The 27844-nt window shown below is 28.7% G+C and overlaps 1 protein-coding gene across 2 annotated transcripts in view; it reads left to right on the top strand.

Annotated features, from left to right (window-relative positions):
• The window catches only part of LOC112597915, a 99752-nt gene extending 72392 nt beyond the window's left edge, over positions 1-27360 (top strand). The window contains exons 1-5 of one of the 2 annotated variants that reach the window (XM_025344150.1): positions 2236-2256; positions 13742-14016; positions 22795-23007; positions 23084-24804; positions 25702-27360. In XM_025344150.1, the coding sequence (XP_025199935.1) occupies positions 13959-14016; positions 22795-23007; positions 23084-24804; positions 25702-27027 (3318 nt within the window). In that variant the 5' untranslated portion in view covers positions 2236-2256; positions 13742-13958 and the 3' untranslated portion in view covers positions 27028-27360. Of the gene's footprint in view, positions 1-2235; positions 2257-13741; positions 14017-22794; positions 23008-23083; positions 24805-25701 lie in introns of those variants that run through there. The other variant, XM_025344148.1, reaches the window with a different exon arrangement.
• Positions 27361-27844: the final 484 nt, after the last annotated feature.

Raw genomic sequence — 27844 nt, 5'->3', positions numbered from 1 at the left:
TAACATTTATTGGTAAAAATATCACCAATGAGCAACACACTCTTAACTGCACTTAAAAATAGGACGATATTTCATAGTGAGGGTCCTATTTAACAATATTGTGTATTTTATATAACGAATTGTGTGATACGAGCTTATAAAAATTATTATAATATAGGTGCCACAAAATGAATGAAACTTTTGAAGAAAAAAAAAAGTAGAGAACAATTTTTAAATGTATTCTAACGTATTCTAAATGCACATATTCTAAGTGTTTAAGATAATATGATGATAAGATAATGTCCACCTTGCCATCATTTGGTCGATTTTGAGAATTGCGCATGACCTGATAGGCAAAGTGTCAGGCGGTCAGGTTCTTTTAGTTTATCAGTATGTGACTTTTATTTAGAGAGTCTTTTGAAGAACATGATTTCACACTTGAAACTAGAATAATTAAGGATATTGCAATAATACCTCCCGAAACTTTATGTGATGTCATGAAACACTTTCAAAATACACCCGAAAAATGGATATCATGTTCGTGATGTAATCTTCAAAAATTAAAGTTTTATTTAATTTCCAATGTTTTAGTGTAAATTTAGCACAATGAATAAATTTCAAAAACATTTTCTCCACTTTTATTTTTCCTTTAAAAGTTTATATCTTTTTTTCACTAATTTGTATTATTTGAAGAAATGCTAAGACCGACCGGGAAGATATATACATCCAAACACGTTTTACTGCTGATCAGTGCACGCGTACGAGCCTATGTGAATATCCGTAAACTCATTACTGCAACTATAAATTATAACACCATAACGATTATTACTACGTAGTATTATTATATATTTATTACTCTTGGATGAGAATGAGATTCAGATATTAAATGGTATGGCTACCACTGATAACGATTTATTTTCCGTTTCAAGAGAATGGATATTTTATACACATATATCATATTATTGTGTTTTTATTATTAATATTATTTTTATTTATTTTAATAATTGACGTGCGTCCCTCGGTTTTTTGTTGGCTATGTGAAAGAAAGTAAATTGTCTTTTTCACTCACGGTGAAATTTTGGAGGAGGAGCGACTACATAATTACTTTAATTTCTTTTACTGCTGAACTTTCGACGAAAGCATTAGGCAACACGGGCGAATGACGTACGAGTACCTACATCTACATCATAAGATAATTATTATCACGCGACCATGTGGTACATGGTTAATTGTTATTGGTCATTCTAAGCTTGCAGGCTCGAGTGACCGTGAACGATCAAATACTTTGCATAACATGTAGGAAGTACCTATGTTATTATTATTACATAAGTATAATATTATAAATGTTTATTTGTAATTTATCTGTAACACAATTGTGATAATAAATATTAACGTAAAAGATTTAAAAGTGTCAACTAATGTCTATTGAGTGAGTGTTTGTTATTAAATACAGATATATAATTTATTATAATATAATACCATACACTATCATTGTGCTTTGACATGCTAGTAATTGATATGAGTATGAAGATAAGACGTGATACAGAGTCCTTATATAAAAATTTCACATATAAGTGGTAAACTTCCAAGGCTACACTCGAAACAACATTTATTAAGAAGAGGATTAAACTACTGAACCTTTAGTATACTTTATAATTATATTTGTATATTTATAGTACATTAATAATATTTTTAGTATTTTATTTGTTTCGCTTATTTAGAATTTTAAAAATACGAATTTAATCCAATGATATTTTATAATTAAAACCACATAATATGTATTTTTAAAGGAAAAATCACCTCCATGAAAAAATCATCACTGCAAATACCTGCCTAATATTATTATAAGTTATGCACTCATAAACACTTTTAAAATAATTATATAATTATATTTTTTTCTAATATATAATATCAAGTTTTTGTGCAAGCACAGACAAATTAAATTATACAATGTGTTTTGATAAAACATAAATGTTGTTATCAAACAAATTCTTGAAAATTTAGAAACGATTAAAATATTACTGTAATCACATGAGTTACACTGAATATAAATGGATTTATTATTTCACTAGTGTGAATAATTATTATACTACCTATTAGAAAAAATATTATATAGCCATCACGTTCTATTGAATATTTGTTATTTTTTTCCTGTATTAAAATATATTTTTTACAGTAATATTGTTCAGGTTACTGATGCGAAATTCAGTCGAATGCTACATTTGACAGCTATCAAATAAAACCAATCAAACAAAATGTGTATTGGCGCAGTCGTTTGTAAGTACCACTCGTTTCTAAAGAATTTCTACCGAGACATTTCCTTACGCTTTTTGTGTTTGCATTTGCCGGTGTTCAATTCGCTGGTCATATCACATCGTCTTTTGAAACCATTCACATTCAGCCACGCGCGATCGCAGAACACAAAATATCCTCTCACTCGTGAACTGTGACAGGTGTTATGGGAAACGCTTGGTAGTATATATATTTCAATTCGAGCTTTTTTATATTTTGATCACCGAGAAAACCCTTTTTAGAAACCTCTATATATGTGAGTTTTTCAACTTCCCTCGTTATTAAACGTCACTCGTTCGTTGTTTTTTTTTTCAATCACGAAGAAATAAAATGAAATATTTAACCCATTTTTCAGGAAAATATCTATTCATGAACTTTAAACATAAATATCAATGTAATATATTTTTGTGTATAATATTTATTTTGAAATTTTATTATAAGGATGTTCGTTTTTGTAATGAACGTATTACTTTTCTATCCATTTTGGTTGTCAATTTAACCAAAAGTTTAGATTACAGATACTTACATAATACAACACAATAAAGTCGATATTTAAATACGTCACCACAACTTTATATTTTTATGAAATATTAAAAAATTAAGCATAATTTATAATGTTTGCGTTACGTGGTTTGCAACAAAGTCATCTATGCAGTTATATTTTTGATGGTGAGTTTACGCATAAACAATTATATAAAAATACATTGATTATAACCTTAAAATAACTATAATTCAAAATATGTTATATTTTTCATAATATTTAGAACAATAAATAACAGAAATTACGATTATATTATTATCTACTAATTAATAATTTGTTAAATGATGTTTGTTGTGCATTTCAGTGGATTTTATTAAATATTTTATGATATTTTAGGAATGTACCACCTATAATAATAAGTATATAAATAACAAGATATTCACAACTTTATTAATTAAATGGAAGTTTTGGAAAAGTGCGTTGTGCACAAACTGTGCGCATACCAATAGTCTTATACGCGATTTAGACGAAAAAAAGTGTATAAATAACCGTCGCCGAAACATTCGGCCAGATATATTATTATTGTTATTATACTTCTTACTCCCAAGTGAAATATTATCTGAAAACTCGACTGTGAACTTTCTCCGTATCGGCAGCGATAAATATTTCCGTGCTTAATTTGCTACGATTATTTTGGTCGCGTATAAACGCGCTGATATAATGCAACGGCGTCGCTCCCGCAGTAATTTTAAAATGCGTAGTAAAGATTATCTTATTATATGATGCATCGTGTAAAATAAATTATTACAATTTTAAGAAAAATTATTAAAAAAAAAACATTTCTCTCTATCTCCACTCTTAAAAATCACTGACTACAAATTCGCGATCTGTTTTACGGTATACAATGTAGCTGTAACAGTCTACGTTTTAATCGACTGCAGCAGTATTCCATAGCAGCCATTGACAAATTAATTCGAGTGATTTGATTAAAATTGTATTTAATAACTAGCCTACATGGGTTGAGCGTAGAATTATACACATCATACAAGAGTAATATGTGAGCATGTGACCGTCAACCGATCGAACGACCCGGAGGTCAGTGTCCGAGTATTATGTGCGAATATCAACGACGTCACCATCACAAAATAATAACATAATATTATATCTATATTGTGATATCATTGAACTCTTCGGTTTACGGATTCGAGACGCGTGCGAAACCGTGACTATATTAAAATTTCGTCGCCGACGTCGATTTCAGAATAAAATAAATGCACACAACAATAATAATTTATAATATAACATGTACGATTTGCCTGCGACAATCCCATTGTACTTAACATTATTATATGATATTCACTCGTAGAATTGGGTCTCTGGAAGTCATTTTTGGATCGCAATCAAATTACGTGTGCAAAACGGAAATGACCGATGCGAACACATAACAGTAATATTTTAATATTATGATATCATGTGAATCTAACCATCCCGTGGTCAGCAGTGTTATTATAATTATTTTCACCTCGTAACCTCTGTGGATATTAACAACCGAATGCGCAATAAATTGTTTAATTATTTTAACATATTTTGCATGTAATTACAATTACGCGTGCAAAAATTAAAAAGCAAAATAATTGTATCACGTTTCAACGTTATCATTATAACATATACTCTATTAGGTAGACGTCTCTATTAAAAATTATTATTATTATTATTACTTGCCGTATAAATAAATTACTTATTGGCTGTAGCTGATTTACCGTCTTTGTCTCGCGGATACCAAGACGTGTATGATCGCGACTCGCGAGCATCGCCATCTTTATAGTGCCTATCTTGTCGTAAGTTTAATAGTCGTTGTTTACTTGGTGGCAATATATTAGATTTAATCCGGAAAAATAAACGAATTGCGTAGTCTTGTAAGTGCAATAGTAATGAATATATATATATATATATATATATATATATAATATACATTTAATAGCCTGACTTAAATGTCTTAAAAATTAACAAAAAATTCTCAAAATAATAACTAAAAATATTTTTTTAACGCATTAGTGAACTTCAAAATAATTCAAATTATTTTAACACCAAACTAGAAGAAAACGAATTTTTAATAACTTTTGAAACTTTTAACACTTCTTTGTCTTAACTAAATTACCAATAATACGATAACAAAATACTGAATTTGAGCATGCCCAATAAATTAACAGTATACTCGAAATAAACGCAATCGCGATGCAACCAACTGATATATTCGTTGTTATTTGCTCAAGTATCGCTAAAATAATAAATCCGATAACCGATATACATATATAAAAACTTTATCGTATTAATAAATAGAACATTTTATATGGATGAAAAATATCTAAAAAGTAAAAACTATTGAAGCACATATTACAAAAACAATATTTCTTGATAAAATATTTTTTATTCTCTTATTCAGTTATTTACTAAAGGTTTATAAAATAAATATACATTAAAACTTAATTAAATCAACTAAAAATGATAAAAAAGCAAAAAATAAAAAAAATGAAATAAAAGTTTTATCTTTGAAGTTTATTTTGTTACATACAACATATTATTATGTACCTACTTATTTGAAATACAGTGTTCTAGATCAAGCAAGAAATAATGCTATTTTCATTTAAATCCGGACCCTAGTATAATAGTTATATATCTAACGCTAGCGTGCAGTAGAGTTAATATCAACGTGAACAATGTTTACTGAAACAGCACTAGTGGCAAAGCTAAAGAGCAGTATCGCAATATTAGCTGTTTCATGCATGACCATTGCATTCAGAGAAATAGAAATGTATACAGGTACATAAATATATATATATGTATGTGTATGTATAGATATATTGGTGTATTTAATAATAATAATATTAGCGCGTTGTAATGATCCAACTGTAGTATCTACATCAACATAACAGATTTAGCGGAAACCGTCAAATGACGGACTTTGTGCGGCATCTTGGTCGGTATATTGGAACCGGAGGCGACAATAATAATGTGTTTCTATCGCGTAGTGAGCAACTATGGTAACCACCACTAACCATACATCTACGTATTGTATAATAAAATTATATCGCGTAACGATATCGTGTCAGGACGACGGCGAGTCAGACTATGGTAGCGGGAATCTTCCGAAAAATATATTATCTCAATTCAAACGGATAAACACTGTAGTAGGCGCCGTAGACAGACGTGGGTATTCTCTCTTGTAACAATAATAATATTATTATTATTATCATTCAATTGTGCAACGAGTCCTATTGTGCAGCACAAAGACGCCGTTATTGGGTATAATATATACATACTATTTTGTATAGTGACGTGTTGTGCACTCTGTAGGCTTCGTATTTCGGGTACGACTAACGAATTTATAATACTGCAGCATTATACTATTATATCAAGGTATACGGAATAGAACTATAATTATTATTATAGTGCTCTTCTCCTTTAAATCATCATCAAACGATATTGATTGATGGCGGCTTCGGTCAACCTCCACTTTGATATTGATATTGTCAAACCGCCAAGTCGTTATATTGTCGTCTGATTAGTTTTACGAGTATAATATACGATGACCATATACGAGTAAATACATAATAATACGTCTGTGTGTTTATGGCTATAGTCAATTAAACCGTAACGATTACTGTTCGTATTAGTTATGAACCAAGTTTAATATTTGCTAGGGTGAAAATTTAACTTGTATTTAACTTACAGCATCCTACATACACATAACGATCAAACGTGATTACAGTAATAACTAGGGTTAGGATATTTATGCACTAAAAAATGTATAAATAATATGTATGCACTTATGCACTAAAAATCAGTTAATATGCATGGGAAATTTGAAAAATATGCAGTAAAAATAAAGAAATATTTGGAAAAAAAATGCAATAAACATTTATTATTATAGACAAATTGAAAAAACTGAAAAAAAAATTAAAAAGAGTTGCATTGAATAATTAAAGTTTATTTTAAATGTTCCGCTGTAAATTTTCGTCTGTTTGGTGCTAATACGTTTTTGAATCTATTAAACAAAAAAACTTCATGTAAAAAATTGTATTTATTTAAATTATTATTATTTAATTATAATTTATTATTATAATTATTAAACGTTCTGTTAAAATATCTGATAAAATTTTAATGGCTCGCAGTTTTAAGAGTTTTAAGTTTTGACTGTGACAATTGAGGAGGCTTATCAAAAATTTTATTTAAGTAGGTACCTCTACTTTTATCCCGTATAGGTATAACCATATAGAATTCTCAACAATAAATAAGTGATAAATAATAATATGTAAAATACAGATAATCAAACTTATATAAGATTCAGTAAAATACAAAAATTACAGTGTTTTTCAGCATTTTGCACCAAAAACCTTCAAATATGGGCTTAAAAACGGAAAAAAATCACAAATTATGCACTTTATTTAAAAAAATGTCAAAATATGCAATTATATTCAAAATAAACTTTTGATATTTTGAATATAAATATCATGAAACATATTTCTGTATAAGAATGGATGCTATTGGAAAACCTAAAAAAAAATATGCAAAATCATAAACATCCTAACCCTAGTAATAACAATATAAAATAATAAGAAATAACATTTTTTTTTTTTTTAATTTGATTTAAGAGGTTTAAAATATATTTAACATGATGTTAATACGATGAAAATCAATCCCGACTAAGGTGTCGATGGCCTAATATTTTATATAAATAATAAATTATCTACTTACTATACTATAAGAGCTCGTTTAGAAATTGACGCGTTTAACTCAGTTAAAGCGTTTGCATGTACATATTATAGTACTTTATGCTTACAATATAGGCGTGAGGTGTTTGGATCATAGATCAAGGATCCAATATGCTTTTAATCCGTATGTGTTATAGACATATATAACAACATGTACAAATGCATGTCGCAACAAAAAACTGAAGTCGAAACATGATACCATTACCATTATTACCAATATAATTCTATTAATAAACATGTGATGGTAAAAATATAGCCGAAGCATTCTGTTGGAAAAATAATCACAGTAATAATATTATTATAAAATTTACAATTATCCGTTGTCTTTGTAAGCACATGAGACAATAATAGTTGTTGTGGATATATTATAATACGTGTACGGTTTTACTTTTGTGTCACGACGGTTTAATTTATCTGCAGCGGTGCGGATTCACGTGAATTATTGTTCAACACGATATATCGTTGTAACTTGTAGTTTAACGATTCAATAATTTATTCTGAGTAATGTCATATTGTGTATATTATACAGTGTTCATGGTGAGTGAAAAAACGCTTCACAACTTTCGAGGGGTATTTAAATAGTAAAGTATATTACTATATTATAATTTATGAGCTATACGCTTATTTAAACTATAGTTTTATGAAATATTGTTATTGACAGAAAAACGCTTCTGTTCAACGTTAGATACATAAACATCAAAGTCGTCTGAAAAGCTTTTGTCTTTTACTGCTTATAATTTATGAAAATTAAAAATCTAAAAAATCTCCTGCGATAAAATATTGTAAGGTATTATATTAGTATGTAATGATAATACAGTAATAATGTTGATAAGGAAAATATCAAATTTAAAGGAGTTTGATATAGGCAATTTCAGTGAATTTTAAGAAAATATATATTTGAATAACCGGAAAAGTTGTAGTTTTATTTAGAAAAATTAATTGATACCGTAAAATAGATAAACTTGTTGAAAATATCATAAAAAATACTAAAAATTTCAAACATTGACAAATAAAGTTATTGAGATTAGCTGATAAAATATGGATCTTATATAAAATATTATAATATTATAATGATATATATTATATTGTTATATCATGATTTCTGTATATCTTATAACTCTTTTTTCAGTCTATATTACCTAATTTCAATATTTCTCTCCATTTTAAAAATAAAATAAAATATTTTATATAAATAAATATTTGAATTTTTATATAAATATATAGAATTTTTGATACGATATTATATATATATATATATGTATATTATTTTTTTTTTTTTGATATATGTTCTCATTCCATAGATTACAAATTGGTATACAACATCTTGAATGAATTATTAGTTAATATAATGTATACCATGATGTTTCTCCGTCGAAAACTAGCATAGCCAAACAATTAAGAGATAACGAAAATAAAATCTAAATCTGTTATTATGTTATTATCTACCTATTATAATAATATTATTATACTAAAATCCTATGAAATACGCTATTTTGTGATTTTTATTTATTAGTTTTTGAGTTTTATTACTCATAAGGTTGCACGATGATTGGGTGAAAGTAAGTTGTTAAAAAAACGACATTCGGCTGTCGGTAAGGAACGAGGAATTTACAGAAAAACACGGCTGCACACATATATAATATGTATGTGACATGCTTATATTGTGTGCTCGTATGTAATTTAAAAACTAATAAAATCGGAAATTTTATCTAAATTATCTCTGCACGCTGTGACTGTGGACTACCTGTTACGCGTAATCCACGTATAATTTACGACCGTAAGTTGATTTTATCACCAGTGTTTACATACATTTTATTATTATATATTATTATCGATGTCCAGTCGACTCTCCATCGTTGTCGCTATTATTGCTGTTGACTAATTTTTCAGGATTTTTAGACCTGACGTGACGTAAGTAATCGGTCGTGTGTATGTCCTTTCGTCAGAACATACGGGAACCAGTATATTAGTATTATGTGTTAAGATTTTGGCCGATGGGTAATAAATTTCGTCTGTCGATGGTTGTTTCAGGTCTTAACCAAACCTTATTGTCTTTGATAATTTTATTTTTTTCAAACACAAAACCGCTTAAAAATCATCGCTTATTAATTGTTCATCAACGTTTATACAAACAAATCCACAAGCTACTATAAATTTCAATCATAATATATTATGTATGTATTATGGCTAAATGCAATGATCGAATACTTATTGTACAGTACACACATTTATATTTAATAAATCTCTACATAATAATGGTAATATTGCAAATGTTAAGACGGCCCCCGGAACGTATTTAAATTCAAGTGTGCAGAACGTGATTCTTACCATTACGATATAAATCCAATATGTACGAGTAAATCGTATATTATACCGGTCAGAGACGTCACGGCGGTGATAGATTCCGAGTAAATATTTTCATCAATATTCATTATCAATTAAGCGAGGATATATTTTTTATTTCTATTTTATTAACATTTTTGTGACGAGCTTCACAAATCAACGTTCGTCGAAATCATTCTTTTGCCGACGTGTTATGGATTTTTCACAATGGAACTGTAAACAGAGGATAGGTTTTTTTGTAACAGTCACAATGTTTTTTTTTTCCTGGAGACATCAATTGGATACATTTTTTATCGTTGTACCTTTTAATAAAAGCTTTTGCAAACAATAGAATTCGAATTGAAACGCAGAGATCGATTTAATTTGAATTTAAACGCAGAAATCGATTTAGTTGATGTTTATTTTTGTTTTATCTTTGTCGAATAACATTCCAATATGATATAAGACTAATATATAATTTGGATAAAATCATCTCGGTAAACGTAAGCTATCAATAATATTGCGGATCAATATCAACATATTAAAACGACTGTATTGCATTCGTAGAATTAATGTTGTTATTTTAAAAAATCAAGACGATCAAATACATATAAAATATAATATATTACTATTATACAAGTAGCGTTATACAATTTTAATTCATTGGCAATTTTTAGAAATCCTATATTTTGTCGTTAAAACTAGCAGACAGTAGATATGTGATAAAAAACAATATTTACTGGTTTAATAAAAAAAAACAACTTGTAATTACCTATTTTATACTATTTCATTTAATTTAAAACGGATGCTTATATAACTGTTTAAATTATACTAATAATTAGCAAACCGCCTTAGAATGTCGCACTTTCTACCTACCTCATAAAAGGTATTACATTAATAAGAAAATTTCCTCACCTACCTATTACATCACTTATTCCGAAACTTCTATCATCTCAAAATATAAATCAATAATTAATTTGAAAGTAATTAATTTAAAATTAAACTTTATCATTTTTCGATTAGGTTTAATCGCATAAACCAACGGTTAAAATTCGTTGTACATTGGATATTTTAAAGTTTAAAGCTATTGATTTTCAAACACTATGTTTATGTGCAAGTAAACATAGTATTTATTTTGTATATCATCAACTTGGATTCAAAGTTATGTAAAATACATGGATTGAATCCCTTATATATCTTATAGTATTGTGGACATTAATTTTATTAATTTATGGTGAAAACTGTAAAATAATTTTTTGCTGAAACTGTGAAATTTCTCAATAATATACACACGACACACCTAATAAAATATCCTGATAAACACGTAAAACAATAACTTTATTAACACGTTTGTTATACTATTGGTAAATATTTTATCGACCTACTGCAGTCTTGACAAAATTATATTTATATGGTTCATTAAAATAGATATTTTAAGTATTTTAATCGAACAACTATTGGAACTCGGTAAAATTAGATAATTTAGTCTTACATCAGGTTAGAAGATAACGTATAACATATATAGATGGAAAAAAAAAATAAAAATATTAATTTAATGTTATAGGCGTATCAACTCAAAATTGACAATTTTATTTCATGTATATTATTATACAGTTATTAGTAGAGTGAGTGCAATTTATAAAAAAATATATACTTAAGTAATAGTTAACTATTTATTAGTTAATATATCTTACTCTTCAAATCTGTTAACAGTTATGCACATTAACTCAAGCTTGACACAAAATATGACTATTACCAAATTGGTAATCCCGCAATGACCAGCCACTCACTTCCGATGTCAGTATAATTGTATATTGTTCATTACAACGTAACTCGTGACAAATGTCAGTGGATTGATTGTATTTAAAACTACAAGTATATATATATATATATATATATATATATATATATTTAACATATTATTAATTTGGGTGTTTTTTATTTAATATAAATTACATCTAAAATCATATATATATTTATGATAACTATTTTTTTTTAATTAATTTTAATAAATCTTGTGTGGTACTGTTTTTTAAATATTGATTTCAAAGTATACAAACTCAAGTATTGGATTACCTATGTAGAACTAGTAAATTTTAGAACACTAGATGTGTGTAATTGACTAGACCATGAACCGCTTAAACATACCCACACCCACACACACAAACATCATATTTTATTAATATAGATAAACTTTAATACAAATCATACGCTCATGCGTAAAATTCAACGTATAATATCGTGTGAATTATTAAAAATTTTAAATTATCCGAACTGGAATGATGCGCGTGTTTGACGTCATTAAAATAATTTATAAACGTTCCGGCTTCGAGGATTAAAGCGTCCATCCAAGAGAGCGTCGGTCGTATGCGTTGTTATTCCGTGGCCATTTTAAGCATCACGCGTATGTAAATAACGTCTGTCGCACTCGGATTTACTGCAAATTGAAAGGGAGCAAACGCGTACTTTGTAAAAAAAAATAAAAAAAATAGCGTCTGGGGAAGAAATGTTCGTGCTGGTGGTGGGTTTGAGGGGGTGGTGAAAAAAACAACAAAAATGCCAATTTCGCCATCGACCCTAAGTTGTATTTCCACGGTCCACCCGCATTCGCTACCGACCCGCTTATATGTCTTTAGGGAAAATACGATCAGCGCACATTATATAGAACGTTCGCTTGTTCGCACACACCCGCAAAACCCGCGCACCCGGAAACTAATAAAGTGCCTTTGTTAGGATCTACTTTCGTGTGTATTCGTATATGCCAGATCGGTGTACTCGCGTGTGGGTATGGAGTAGTTAGGAATGGATGGAATGGTGGGGGATCAAATCCGACGGTGTTAAACGTATGCACGCGTTTACGGTACATCAGCCACGAGGGTTTCGCGTGCCCGCCGTCGTTCCGTTTTTTGATAGGTCCGTTTCGGGTCTGACGTCGATAATGTATACATATATATATTATATACATACATACATATACACACACACACACATACATTTAAGCGCGTGCACGTAGAACACGTATTGTAGTGTTAGTAGTGGTAGAAATGGTATTATAGTGGCAGTGGTAGTGGTATTACTCGCGATACATAAAAAAAGCGCTTTACTTTACTCGGAAGAGTGGAAAAAATACCGAAGCAATATTATTATATGTAGGTACCTATATACATTTTTTTTTAAATTTCCCAGGAAATATCTTCTTCATTTTTCCCAGCTATTCCAACTATACATATATACATTGTCTCTCTTTATATATATATACACTCCGTATACGCCTCTGGCTGGAGAGCGACACCCTATTAGATTTTCGCTCAAAAAACTCGTTTATATGAAAATGTTGAATATATCATTATATTGTCTCATTTTATATAGTCGTTCTATACTCTGTAACGTATAAAATATAGTTTATTATATACTTGTGCCAATTCATTTGTCTATAAATGTTAAGGGTTTTTATATTATAGGCACAAAGATAAATTGATTGCATGACACATGCTCATATATACTTTAAATGTTTACGAATAATAATAATAAAAAGCTTAATATGAATGGCATTATATTATTTTGTACATCAATAACTTTAGAAAAGTATTATACATCAGCTTTTAAATTATAGATAAAGGTGTGAGAATTACGATTTATACGTCCCAATTAATATCGCAGTAGGTATTTATAATTCATGTTATATAATATAACAATTTTCTGACATAAACTAAGTATAACGACATTTAAAAATGAATAATTTAAAAAAAAAATATTATGGTTGGTGTATAATTTTTACGTGGAATTCTTTATACTAAAAATTCTTGGTATTTCTGTGGTTTTTAATTAAATATATACTAGTAGTAATTCACATTTGATTATAATTTCACGTTTATCTTTGTTTTTTTCGTTTCAGATTTTCGCACATATATATCTACTGCCAGTTGGCTTGTTGAGATGACTTCTTGTAGGCGAAGACTACAACACTGAAAGGCATCCGAGATACACGCAGACGTGATTACTATCTAGGTGTATATATTATTATACACTTTGTCATTTCACAGTTGAAAAGAGTTGAAAAACACAAAATAAACACATTGACACGCAATATTTGGTCGTCTGTGTTCGTCAATATGATATCCGCCGATATGAAAACATTTTCGCTGTGTTTTGTATTACTGCTGACAAAAAGTGAGTAAATATATAATTTATTCAAAGCTTTCTAAAAAAAATTTCAAAATAATTGTTTCATATGGTAAATACATGTATTTGTGGTTATTATTGAGACATTAAATGTAATGAATTAATTAGTGCTAGTGATATTTTACTGTAATAAAATAGTTAATTATTGGAAACACATTTATATTTTTACCAATGTGACAGTCACAGCTCAAAACTATGTAAAAATAGGAAGGAATGTATTTTATAGGAATTTGACGATTCGGACTTTTAGAAAATTTACTATAGTATAGGTAATCAAAATCAAGTTGAGGGTACTCAGTTGCAATAATAGTTCTTCGAAAAATATTACACATAAAGTATCAACGGTGATCGAGACAAACAAAAAACATTTTTTTTTTTTTTTTTTGTATGTTGTAAGTTATTTATTATAAATTAAAAATACATAAATTTGCATAATATATAATGTGACGTTTTTAAAAATAATAAAATATATTTCAATTAGTATTTTTCTCTTTGACTGGGTAAACAACAGTATAATAATTTAATGGTTGTTAGTATGACTTTAATTACATGAAGCAAAAATGTACTACTAAAAAATAATTGTATGATATACAAATTATTTACAATAAAGTGTGAAAATTAATAAACGTTTATTACTCATGATATATCATTTTTAGTATAGAAATTCATTATTATTAATTATTTTGCATAATGGGAGATTATTTTAAAAGAGTACTAATACATTTCAAAAATTTTCAAATGTGTATGAATGTTAAGAAAAAATTTAAGTGAAAAGTTAATGTTTTTCAATAAACATTCTTGTTAAAATTAAATTTATCAGTGTATTATTTAAATATTCTACAGATAAATATTTGATTATTTACATAATAAAATACATTTGTACATCTTAATCATTATATTGAACTTATAGAGTCATTATAATAAAACGATTATAATTTAAAATTTATTAAACGTTTTGAACTAAAATTATGGATACTGGCATAAAATCATAAAAATAATTAATTGTATTAATAAGTTAAGCATACTAATATTTCTATATTTACAAATAGTAATTAATTATTTATAATTCTACTGCTATTTATTTTACAAGTAAAGATCAAAATTTTATTTTTTTTTATTAAATATTACGTTTATGTAAATTATATAACAAGATGCTTTTCATATTAAACAATTTTTAATTTGAAAATTTTGGTATTTAATTATTCAGTTTCAAATACTACACACCCAATAACAAATATATCATTTTTCTTATTGAAAAATATATAAATATCTTTTCACTAGTCGCTAAAGTGTATCTGTATTGAATCAGTATGATTAAATTTTTACAATAGTTTCTAAATGGATTAACATTGAATATAAAATAACTTTAGTGTATGTAATTTTTAAACGCAATAAAACGTAACTAACGCAATTTTCTTACCTATATTTTAGTAATAATTTTAACATCTCAACTTAAGTCCTATAATATTTTGAAACTAGACATTATTCAGTCGTAATTCGATATTTGATGCGTTATCTAAGTGAGCTTAACGGGTATGTTTTATAAGTTATACGATACGTATTACTATACCTAATGGCATAGTGATTGATATGAAAACCGCACACCGTTACATTACATGTTAAAACTTTTTTTTAAGTGATTTCTATGATAGAATTTATAGATTTTAAATGAAACTATCAACAGTTTTTGTTGACGATAGTGTGTCTGATTATTGGTTAAGTATAATGTACACAATCCAATATGAGACACGAATGTCTTCTGTGGAATTGAATCCATGCCTGTCATCATCGTTTATCAATACGACATCATTTGCAATAGAAATTACGCTGTAACGTCATTCACACATCATTATATGTGACGATTTCATTAAAATGTTACGCTTAATAAATACTAATAGTTAGTAAGATTGATTACTTCGTCGATTATACCTCCACACGTTTCTTGTTCAGTATAAATTAGTAAGCGCACTTAAGGTTTTAATTTATATATATGTATATATTTTATGCTGTTGCGCTATAATTTATACCTATACGGTAAATTATATAGAATAATGTCGTATAACTATGTTGTTACAGTTACCTTTTAAACTAAATCCATATGAAAAAATGTCATTGGTAGATGTACAACCTATTGTAAAAACATTGCAATTATTTATAACGCATCCAATTTAAGAATGTTAATGTTCAGATAACCTCTTAATAAAATAAAATTCGCTTTCTAAATACTATTACTATTACTTTTAAAGTAAATGGTTGTATCTAGTTTTTTACTATTACATTTCCTAGCATTTTGATTAAAGGTTTTGTTTTCCATAATTTTTTTGATGATTTTCAGAATTGTATTCTAAGATTTGAAAAAAAAAAAAAACTATCTTTTTTAGTACCATACAAATATGTCCTCAATTTTCAATCTTTAAATAAATATCATAAAATTTTTAAGCTTTCTTACAAAAACCTTAGACAATATAATACATCATTGTAGTTACACAATTTTAGATACGTTACTGGATCAAAAATGAGTTGTACGTTTCATAAAACCACATTCAAATATACATAACCAGACTGGGTTAAATTAGGCATGCTTTGTCATCGAAATAGGTTACGGTAAAAAATAGTTAAATATAAACGTAGAAAATACGTCAGTATAAGAGTATCTATAGAAAATAATAATGTAATTTAAAATTTTCAATACAAATATCCAATAGGCGATAGCAGATCTTATAAGCTTAAGTATAAATTACTTTTTAGTTTCTAATAAGACATACGAATATTCATAAACTGATAATTAAAATTGTCTGTTTGAATCATTATAGGTAGTTCTAAATATGCGTAAATTACATTTTATAAAACAAGTTGTTTGTGTTTTCTTTTTAAATTTAGTTAGTGAATAAGTTAATGCGATACATGAAATAATAAATATAAAAGCCATCAGGCGTATACTACACAGATTAATAAATAATGAAAATTATTATTTTGATAAATTGAATTATTTTACTCGAGAGTATGCTATAAATATAATTATATATATAATATGTGTCTGTATTCGTATCGTTATAATTTTAATAACTATATTTTTTTTTTTTATGATCACTAAGCTGTATAATTTAAACAGATTAAAAATATTTTTTTATTTTTTTATAAATTAAAGTTTCGATTTGGTTCAGCTTATAGAAGAAATATCTTACAATATTTTACCAGAGCATTACAATAGACCAATTTTGCGTACTATATCGATGAATCGTAATAAACTGTTTGGAATTAAAGTCTCGTGGGACAGTGTTTTAAATAACAATAAAGAGCGAGAATATGTTTTAGTTCATTGACACATTTTACTGCACTTTTGCACAATATAAACACAGATTGCGGTTCAATCCGTGTAAATTGTATGCATATTATAATTGAGCTCCTTGGTTCGACAAACTTTGAATTATCATCAGTAGTTATTCTGAATTCATAAAAAATGATCTAATGGGCTCGTAAAAATGGAGAACTGTCGTTCGACTATAGTAATTTTGGTTATGGTTTATACGGCGTTGAAAAGTAGATAGAAAATAATCATGATTTAGTCGGTCAGACCGTTTGATGAGCACAACAATAACGATTTACACCCCGGCCAATAAGCTCACCAGAATGAAAGATTTTTGTACTGACATTACCACTTATCTATTATACTTATATTTTAGCATTATTATTATTATCATCATAATCGCCGTTATGATCAGTGTATTACATTTCATCGTTACCACAGATTTCGATCGTTTAACGTTTTGTATAATGGGTTAGTCATAACAATGGTATATCGTCATTTGCGCGTGAGAATACATTTTCGCACACACGATAATCATTATCATCATCATCATCTTCCTCATCATCATCGTCTTTGTCGTCATTGAGTCTCCCTGGTCTAATTATACACCGATGTCATTGGTGGATCTAGGTCGCAGGTCGGGTTCGTGCGATCTTTTTTTCTCTCAAATTTGCGGCGCTGTACTCATAAATCTCATCAACGAATCCGCCTTGGCCATTGTGCGCCTGGTACAATGCAAATTTAATTTAAATGATAAATACCACTAAAAACTACGTTTATGAGATTTAAAAAATGCAGCGAAATTATTACAAGCGTGAGATGTGAACATGAAGAAATCATAGGTTTCTCACACACATTTATTAAATAATGTATGTACGACACACACCCTTGAGCAGCGCAACAGCTTATCCTGGCTCACATAATTTTTACATTATTGTAATATTCTTTTTAGTGTTAAATAGTTGTGATAGTATAATTAAGGTCAGGGGAAACAATATCGGTTCAAGGTCGCTAAAAAGCGTAGAACTTATGTATAACCTAATATGATTATCAATATTATTATCGTCGTAAATTGTTTCTATAATAGCTTGACATTTTTATCTAATTTTTCATCATACGAGTATATACTTAAAATAATCTTAAATTTCGAAAAAATTACAGCCTAGCACGAAAACTCCTTATTCGATTAGTTACTATACGTAGCCGCGTAAAAGTTTTAAAAAAACGGCTGTGGTAATATTTTTCCTTTTTTTTTACGATCATCATAGTTTTGATATTGTACAAACTATCGTCCATTTTAAATAACTATTGTGTACAAAATTTCGTGGTGGTTGACATAATATAATATTAAATATACTGTATATTTTATTGATGTATTTTCTGCATATTATAATATATTTAATATTATACTACTACATCTACTGATTAAATTATTAGAAGTTCATTTTATACTACTAAAGTTGGTGAACTTTTAATGTGTTTTACATGTTTTTAGTAAAGTTAATTGCAACGCCCACCTGATGCTAAATTAATTTTATGTACTCAAAAACAAAAATCGTTATTTCATATTTATTCGGGCTATTGTTTTCTAGGTACAGCAGTTTTATTTTTATTTTAAGTGAAAACACTATTCTAATATCAAAGTGGTTTGTGAACTTTTTCCATTAATCTGAAAGCGTGCATATATTGTTGGTACAGAATGGAAATTAAATTCTTTTTTTTTTCAAAAATATAATTTGGGTAAATTTTTTGAATTTTCTTTATTATTGTTTTCATGAACACTATAACGTAATAATGATACATTTTTTTTTTTTAATATCTAGTTTCCAATAAAATCTTTAATACAGAAAAAAAAATGAAATGTAAAAACGTTTATTTATTTGTTAAAAAAAATTATTAATCAACATTAAAATTGATTAACAGGAAAAAAACCTCATAAAATTGTTGGTTTTAAAAAAAACTATTTACTTAATATTTATTTTATTTATTTGTTTTTCAATAAAAACTAAAATGTTTTTTTTTTCTTGTTAATATTTATTTTAGTTCAATATAATTTTGTACCATCTGTTAAGACAACTTAAAAGATATTGTAATATTGGTGATTGAAATAATTTTCATAATTATTTTCGCTGTCTAGAAACACAGCTGTGAGTTATTAAAAAATAAATTAATTCTAGATGATAGTTTAGAAGATTCAATGTTTTTAAAGACAACTTGACATGTATTCTTCTGTCTATTGTCAGTTATAACTCCAAACTTTCTTAATTTCATTTTGTTTAGCTTATTAAATAACAAATTAAATTACACAGAACCAAGTAAGTTACTGTTGTATTATTTCTCGATTTAAATTAATGTATAAAAACCGTGAAATACTTTGTAATCAGTAACTATATCTATGATATTAAAAACGGAATGAATAATAGATCCAAACTATTAAATTATAATATTTTGCTCATTATAAACATTGATTCTAGTGGATTATTGGGAACTTATTGGCACATTTTCAATAGAAAATGTATTATGGTATATATGAAAAGTTTTGAAATGAGTGAAATGTTGTCATCAGCTATTAATTTTTTTTTCCTTAAATTTAGGTTTATTTGCATATTGTTGTATAGAAACATGTTTTGTAACCCTTGGATAAGTTGTGGTGCTGTTGACAGCAGTTTTCCTCATTTTTCGTTCTTAGTGTTATAAAACTTTTTTTTAATTTTAACATGTACGCTAAAAAATAAGTATAAATATTCAACCTGCAGTCATTGAACAAATTAAATTATATTAGCAATACCTGAACTAAGTTGGTGGAACTTTTAACGATATGGTGAACATATTGAAATGATTTTTTTAAATTAAAAATTACAATAATAAATATTCAATCAATTTTATTTAATAAATTCTATTTTTGGTATATACTTAAGGAAAGAGTTTTCTGTCTTTTTTTCACGTATCAAATTTCATACAATAATATTTTTATTAAATGTTCAAAAAGATCAGAACAAATTTTATTGATTTGAACAATTTATTTATCTACACACAGTGAATTAAAAATGCTCAACTGAAAATAGTTTCTGGTTTTCTATATTATTTTAAAATTTACATTTTAACATTTACTTATCTTATTTTCTATACATTTCGGGTGTATAGTATATGTTTTACACATCATAAAATGATAAAACAACAACTTTTAACGAACCCCTATTTCATAAGTGCCATCAATTATTGTAATTGTTTTTTATAGTAATAGTATTCATGTCGAATATAGTTGCTCATAATTATATGTCCAGTTGTACTAGTGCGCTAATTCGAAGCTTGGAAAATCTAATACCAACAAAATTGTAACCAAGTAATATGTCATAAAATTTGTTCATTAAACTTTCACTTACACATAGTTTTAATTTTAAAATAATTATTTCGTATAATAAAAATTCACGTGAGTTAAAAACAATATCGTTGTTATTTGTATTATCATTGATCTATTTAATGTTAGTTAAATCCAGCGTAGACGTGTGGTTGAATTCAAGCGCATAGTTCGTCCAGGCGTACAAAAAGCATGTTATTAAGTATTGACACAGTTCAGAGCATGCTATGTTATGGGGCCATGAACCGCGAGCAAGATCGTGATCTCAAAATGCACTTCTCGGGTCTATTTGGACTCCTGTACGGTCTAGTGAACTCGAAAAAAAAAACTAATAACACATATTATAACAAATACCCATAATAGTTGATAATTTAGTAAAATTTGATTTTTCAAACTGAAAATTCCATGTCAATACATCCTATCCTGATAGCTAGTAATTAACTAAAAATGTTAATAAATTTATAGAAAATTATAAAAATAAAATAGCTGAGAAGTTGTGTTTTATTTTTCTTTAATTTACTTAATTAATTTAAAATCATTGGAAAAATTAAATACTCCTAAGACATTAATGCATATAACCCATTAAAAAATAATTGTTTCCATTATAGGTTTTCGTTTTAAAGTAGTTAAAATTTTTCGTTTAACTGATCTCAAGAAGGTGAATTTCACTATTCTGTTTTTAGGTGTTGAGAAAAATGTTCCCAATTTTTTTATTTGTCTTAAAGTGTATTATTATATTAAATTTTGTTTCTAATAAGTATATGGTATATATTATATATTATTAAAGTTGTTATTGAATGACTTAACAGTTATATGTAGGTACATTACCTTTAATTTTTATTTTCATTAATAAAATAGCGAATAGCCTTATATATTATGTAATAAGTCACAAATCATCAATCATAGTGCTGTGCTGGAAATTTAATGTTTCTGTAATATGGAAACCAATTTATTCTACATCTTTAATTTATTTTTATTTATTTCATAAACAACGATTAACACATGTTTTTGCTTATTTTATGTTATCTTTATTAAATGTTCAACTGGTGTTTGAGAAAATGTTTAAGTTGATTTTATGGTTTTATTAATTATTATATTCTAATAATCTCATTTAATTGTACGTCAAATATTTAACTAAAATGATTCTAATGCAAGTAAATTTTAAATTTTGATAATTTAATTATACACAACAGCCTAGAAAAAAAAATTTTACAATATTTTTAGATTTTTTTTTCAGGATTGACTTTTATCATTTGTTTATATTTTTTCTGACAAAGCGAAAAAAATCATCCATTGAAATATAATTAGAATTTAATTCATATTTTTTATAATCAATACATAAGATTTATAATTATATATAAATTCCAACGTTACAGTGTATAGACAACTATACATATTTAATGGAGAAGCGTGTTGGTGAGCACAAAAAGAACGAATTCTACTGTTCGGCTCACAAACCGTATATTTTATGATTACATTATATTATTGTCACCCCAGTCAACGTGTAGCAGTTATAAATTTCCATGGTCGAGTAACATACGCTGACACAAGCGTACATAAATACACATAAACACTAACGTTTCTAATATGTATAATGTATATATGCATAAAACGTATATAGAGTTAATGACCATCTATTGTTCGAACGCAATAGTGCATAGTGTCCTATGTTATTGGAATCCACAACTAAACGGCATTTTGTTTATCCACCATGTACGAGTATTTATCTATCATCAGTAATAATTTTACGATCTCTCGGATTTAGCTACTATCAATTTCTCACATCGTCCTCTATACAATTCGAACCCTTTTTATAATTGACAGTCCTATTTTAAACTATAATATTTCTTTGAAATAATAAACGATTAATCTATAAAATACGTTTATACATATAAATATTATATCATGTTCTAATTTAAATCGTATTAATTTATAAGTTTGAAAATAATTTTATAGTTAACTGAAATAGTTATATTATTTATAGGCAAAATAATCCTTGTACTTATTACGGATCATTTAAGTAAAAATATTTTTAAGAAACAATTTTATTAAATATGTTTACAGTAATTTAAATCAATGTTTATAGTATCTCATGTTTTAGTTTCAGCGTTTGGGTTAGTCAACGGTGATTCATCACCAGGGCCCGTGTATATCAATCCAGATTTAGTTTATGAAAAACCTGAATCTATCGCTTCGCAAGTAGTGTCATCAGATTCTCAAATCACGCAAACGGTATATGGATTTTTGGACTTTACTACAACGATTGGTAACACTGTTATGGTATTTATGCCACAAAGTGCATCTGCTTCACCAGGTAAATACTAAACCATAAAAATAAAGAACGTTAATAAAAATGATTATGTATAAATAAAATAAATCTTATTTATTAGGTACTACAGTTGATGCACCGTTAACTACAGAAGCTACAATCACTACTATCGAAGAAAAACCTATAACAAAAGAACAGCTAGAAGCTGAGTCTATTGGAATTACTCCTAGTAAACCAGTAAATTTACCGATTGATTCAAAAAATGAAGATATAATTGTGACTTCGAATGAGCCTATAATGACTACAAAGGAAACAACTATTACCGAACCAATTACCACAACTACAAAAGAACCACCAACAACAAAAAGTTCAGTAAAAAAATCTGAACAAGAAAAAAAATCAACAGGAACTCCAGTAACAACAAAAAAAACAATTACGAAACCAACTACGCCATCGCCTCAAAAACCAAAACCAGTTGGAATCTCAAATAAAGAATCATCAGTAAGCTCAAAGGTTATAGTTTTGGATGGTTCTAAAGTTATAGAAAATATCGTCACTAAAGTAGAAGTTATTGAGGGAAATACTCCAGAACCATCAAAAGTAGTGGAAAAAGCAATTTACAGTAAAGTAGAAGTGATTTCTGGTGAACCGGTCGAGGAAGTGGCCATAAACAATTTACAACCGACGCCAGAATATGATTTCTTATCTCGACAGCCATCAGAAGTTGTGGATGAGACATTTAAAGTAATAGATTTAAAACCTAGCATATCAAGACACGTACTCGTTCAAAAAAGTCGAGGTCCCGATGGAAAACTCCGTGCTTTCAACTCAGTAGCAAACTTTAATACAGAAGAAGAACCTACAACAAATAAAGCACCGAAAAAAGTAGCTGTAAAAATATCTCCATCTGCATCCGGTGTTCGAATCCTAAAAACAGCTGCACCAAAGCCTTCTACCAGATCACCAAACGTTGAAGCTACTCCAGCTAGCTCAGGGTTGGATGACGAATCTTTAGAGTCATTAGTAGGCTCCCAACCCGGTTCAATTTTAGTTCGACAATCTAGGAGGCCGGCTATAGGTGGAGGATTCAATAAAAACAAGTACACGCCTACACCAAAAAGTAAATCAAAAGAATTCGAAGACTATTTGAGTACCGATGATGAACAAAACGAATTTACTTCTGCTCAAAATGAACCTACAACTCCGAGTTACAGGAAAGGATCTAAATTTACCTCGAAAGTTACAACTTCAACACAGAGAGTTCCCAATTTTAAACAAAACCGATTTAACAGGCCAACCACTAGTGAGCCAGAAGTAGAATCAACTGAAGTATCCGGCACTCAAAGAAGGTTCCAGCCAAGTGTTAAGCGTTACGACAGTAACACGAGTGCAGCTGTAGTCACACCAGCCAACCGTCGAGCTTTCAAAAAGCATTTTCAACAACAAGAGCAATCTCCCCAATCTAGCCCACAACCTATCCCTACAGCTCCATTGACATTCAAATCCAAACTCATACGACCAACTGGACGCTGGGAATACAAAACTTCTCCCAAACCTCGTGTTACCATTCGTCGTATTGATGAAAACCGTCATGGACAGGAAAATGCTACAACACCATTGACACCACATTTTCCTGACGTACAGATTGACAACGGAGACCAAGCATTGGCTGGTTCAGGTTTATTACCAGCTTTACAACACGATGATGACAACGATGTTTTAGTTCAAGATGTGAGCCCGACAGCGAATGCTGAGACTATCCGAGTGGAAATTTCTACTCCAGCTGAATTCAAAGACATATACTACGAAATTGCTACAATCAAATCACCGTACTCATTCCAAGTATATTATTTCAATTATTTTATTAATATATCTTATTGGCATATAAATAAACTTCTAAGTTTTAACATAAATGTGGAAAGCTAGAAATAATTTGAAACACGATGGTATAAAAAATAGTTTTACTTCAAAAATATATAAATAGTTGTCATTGTCCATTAGTCATATTCTTAAGATACTAATATTTATTGTTAATTTTTTTTTAAATTCTTTACTGAAAAGTTAAGCAATTTTTTTTATTTTATTAATTACAAAATAATTAGTACAACTTTACTTTTACTTACTTTTATCAAATGTATATTATTAAAACATGGTATATACCAATATTATAATGTTATTATAAAAGATAAAATATATATGAAGAAAAAAATTTAAATAGTTCAATTTATAAATTAAAAAACACTAAAACAACTAATATTTTATAATACTTGACATCGGATAGTAATTTCATAGAAATTGTACAAAATTGCTTCTTTAACATTTTGAAAAAAAATCCCTTTAAAAGAATTTGTTAATTAATATTAAAATTTTAGAATATGATAACTTGAAAAATACTTTTATTACACACAAAAACACAAGAAATTATACTAAAAATTATTTTATATTACTTAAAAAATATTTAATAATTTTTTTCAAAGTCGATTTAATTATTTAATAAATTTTTGGTTTAAATTTAAATTCAGAAACTGATTTTAATTTAAAAATTATTTTTTAAATATTTGCATAAATCGTACATAGAATGTAATTAAATTTAATGCTAATATTTATACATGTAAGTGTTAAAAAGTTATAATGTACTATTAACGTATGTTTTACTATCTGCCAATTCATTTTTGGTAAAAAATAAATGGTGACATTACGTAATCGTTTTTATATTTGCGATATTTTTGTGTCTTGCAGGTGGGTTCTGTGAAGAACACTAGATTTATAACGGTGACATCAACGATTCAAAAGAGCTTGGTAGAACAAACTGACAGCCCAGCACCTACTAGAGTGGAACCACTGTCCGAGAATATATTGGCCAGCCAGGCGCCCAACCTCTACGGCCGCGAGCAGCCAATCGATTCGAGCCTAGCTACGCTTCCTCCTATATCCCTATCACCAGACCAGGCCACACCACCACTGGAGACGATGACTGAGAGCTTTAGCACTACCGAGCTAATGCTCAAAACGCATATCCTGCCAGTAGTTCGGGGAACAGACACAAGTAGTGTAACACTTGTCCAGTCGTACAAGGTAACCAGGTTGGTTACTGCAGTCAAAACGTTGCCACCAATGGAAGTGTACCAGTTTGTGCCTAGTAAAACACTTAACGAGTTCAATACGCGGCTTGACGAGGCCGGGTCAGAACTACATCTAGAACTTGAGTATGGTGACAACGGAAACCATGACGATGAGTCATCGCACCCGAGCGCAGCCAAGGCATTCTTAGACAGCTTGGACCTATCAAACGTAGGCTCGGCGTTCGATCTATCACAGATGGACAAGGTTAATGGACCGAGGTTGAAGAAAGCAAACCGGATGGCATCTGCGTCAGGAAACTCGTCGTCAGTTGAACATCCTTCACATCAATACCAACAGCAGCCGCAAGCGCCCACTATGAGCCCTGAACAGCTCCAGCAATTGGCCCTGTACAGGCTATTGAACCCAAACGCACCTATACCAGCGCCAGTCATTACTACTTCTCGACCGGTATTACGGTACGAGACCGTTTTTGAGACGCACGCCTTGCCCGTGGTCAACGGCGGTGCTACGTACTACACCACCCTTTCACGACCCGTAGGCACAGTTACTAGAACCGATTATGAACTGGTCACTACCACTTTAGCTATACCTCAACCACAATCGCTACCGTTCCTGCCACAACCTCCGCAGATCCAACCCACGTCACTTTTCCAGTTCCAGCAAACACCCATATTCCCACAGCAACAACCCCAGCAGCAGCAACAACAATCTATATTCCCGGTGCAACCGACACTGTTCCCAGCTCAGCCATCTTTTGCGATCACATCTACGCCCATCATCACTCAGTCGATGGTTACGCAAACCGACAGCAAGGTTCTGAAGCTCACGTTCGGAGCCAAGACCGCATATACTACCATCTACTCCAGCTCCGTGGTGCCTACCCAGGTCACGTCGTACGTCACTCAGTCTGTAGCCGTTCAGCCGACCATTGCACAGTTCCCCAATTTCATCCCATATGGAGGCTACCCGTTCCTGGGTTAAACCACCTACACCGGTGCTCACCGCCGTCGCCCGCGTGCCATTGTATAATATTATCCGAAAATCAGCGACCGGAAATCCAAATGACCCATCGTCGTGACTTGTATATAACTGTATTATTATTATTATTTTTCATTTTCAACAATCGCTCAATTCTCGTGAAATCATCCGGTGAGAGCAAATAATTATTACTATCGGAGATGCTTGATTGCGGCCTGAAAATTTCAACATCCCAATTGCACCCTAATATCCCTAGTTTACATTTGTTAATAAAATTATGTATTAACCTATAAATAAGACAACAATTATAAAAATATGCTGTTATCACAAATTTTTTAATCATCATCATACAAATATAAAATTTTAAAAGTTATGAGTCTAAAATAAAAATCAATACATTGAACCATAGTATAATTTTCAAAAATTTTAAATTATTTTTTTTTATAGAAAAATTAATATAATATGATTATATATTAGACATATTTGGTATTACTTTTATTTTTCTTAAAATTTGAATATACTTAGTGATGTATAAAATAATGAATTGAATTCCTCATAAAATTGTTATACCTATTATTAGAATATTTGCACCGTATATTATTAGTTTATGTGAATACGTTGTATTTTATATTTTATATCAAAATACGTACAAAAATAATTAAGATGTTAATTTAGTTTTAATAATCACTAAAAATTAAATTCCTTACCTAAAATCTATGGGCCCGCAATTAAGATTTGAAAAAGAAAAAAAACATCATTTTGGGCCACAATCAGGGACATTCGTTATTATTATTATTATTATTATTATTATTTGTATTAT

This window comes from Melanaphis sacchari, unplaced genomic scaffold (genome assembly GCF_002803265.2).
Source record: "Melanaphis sacchari strain LSU unplaced genomic scaffold, SCAv2.0 Contig44_pilon_pilon, whole genome shotgun sequence".
NCBI classification, from domain to species: domain Eukaryota; kingdom Metazoa; phylum Arthropoda; class Insecta; order Hemiptera; family Aphididae; genus Melanaphis; species Melanaphis sacchari.
The sequence above is the reverse complement of the archived record's forward strand: the minus strand, read 5'-3'. Positions and strand labels throughout refer to the sequence as shown.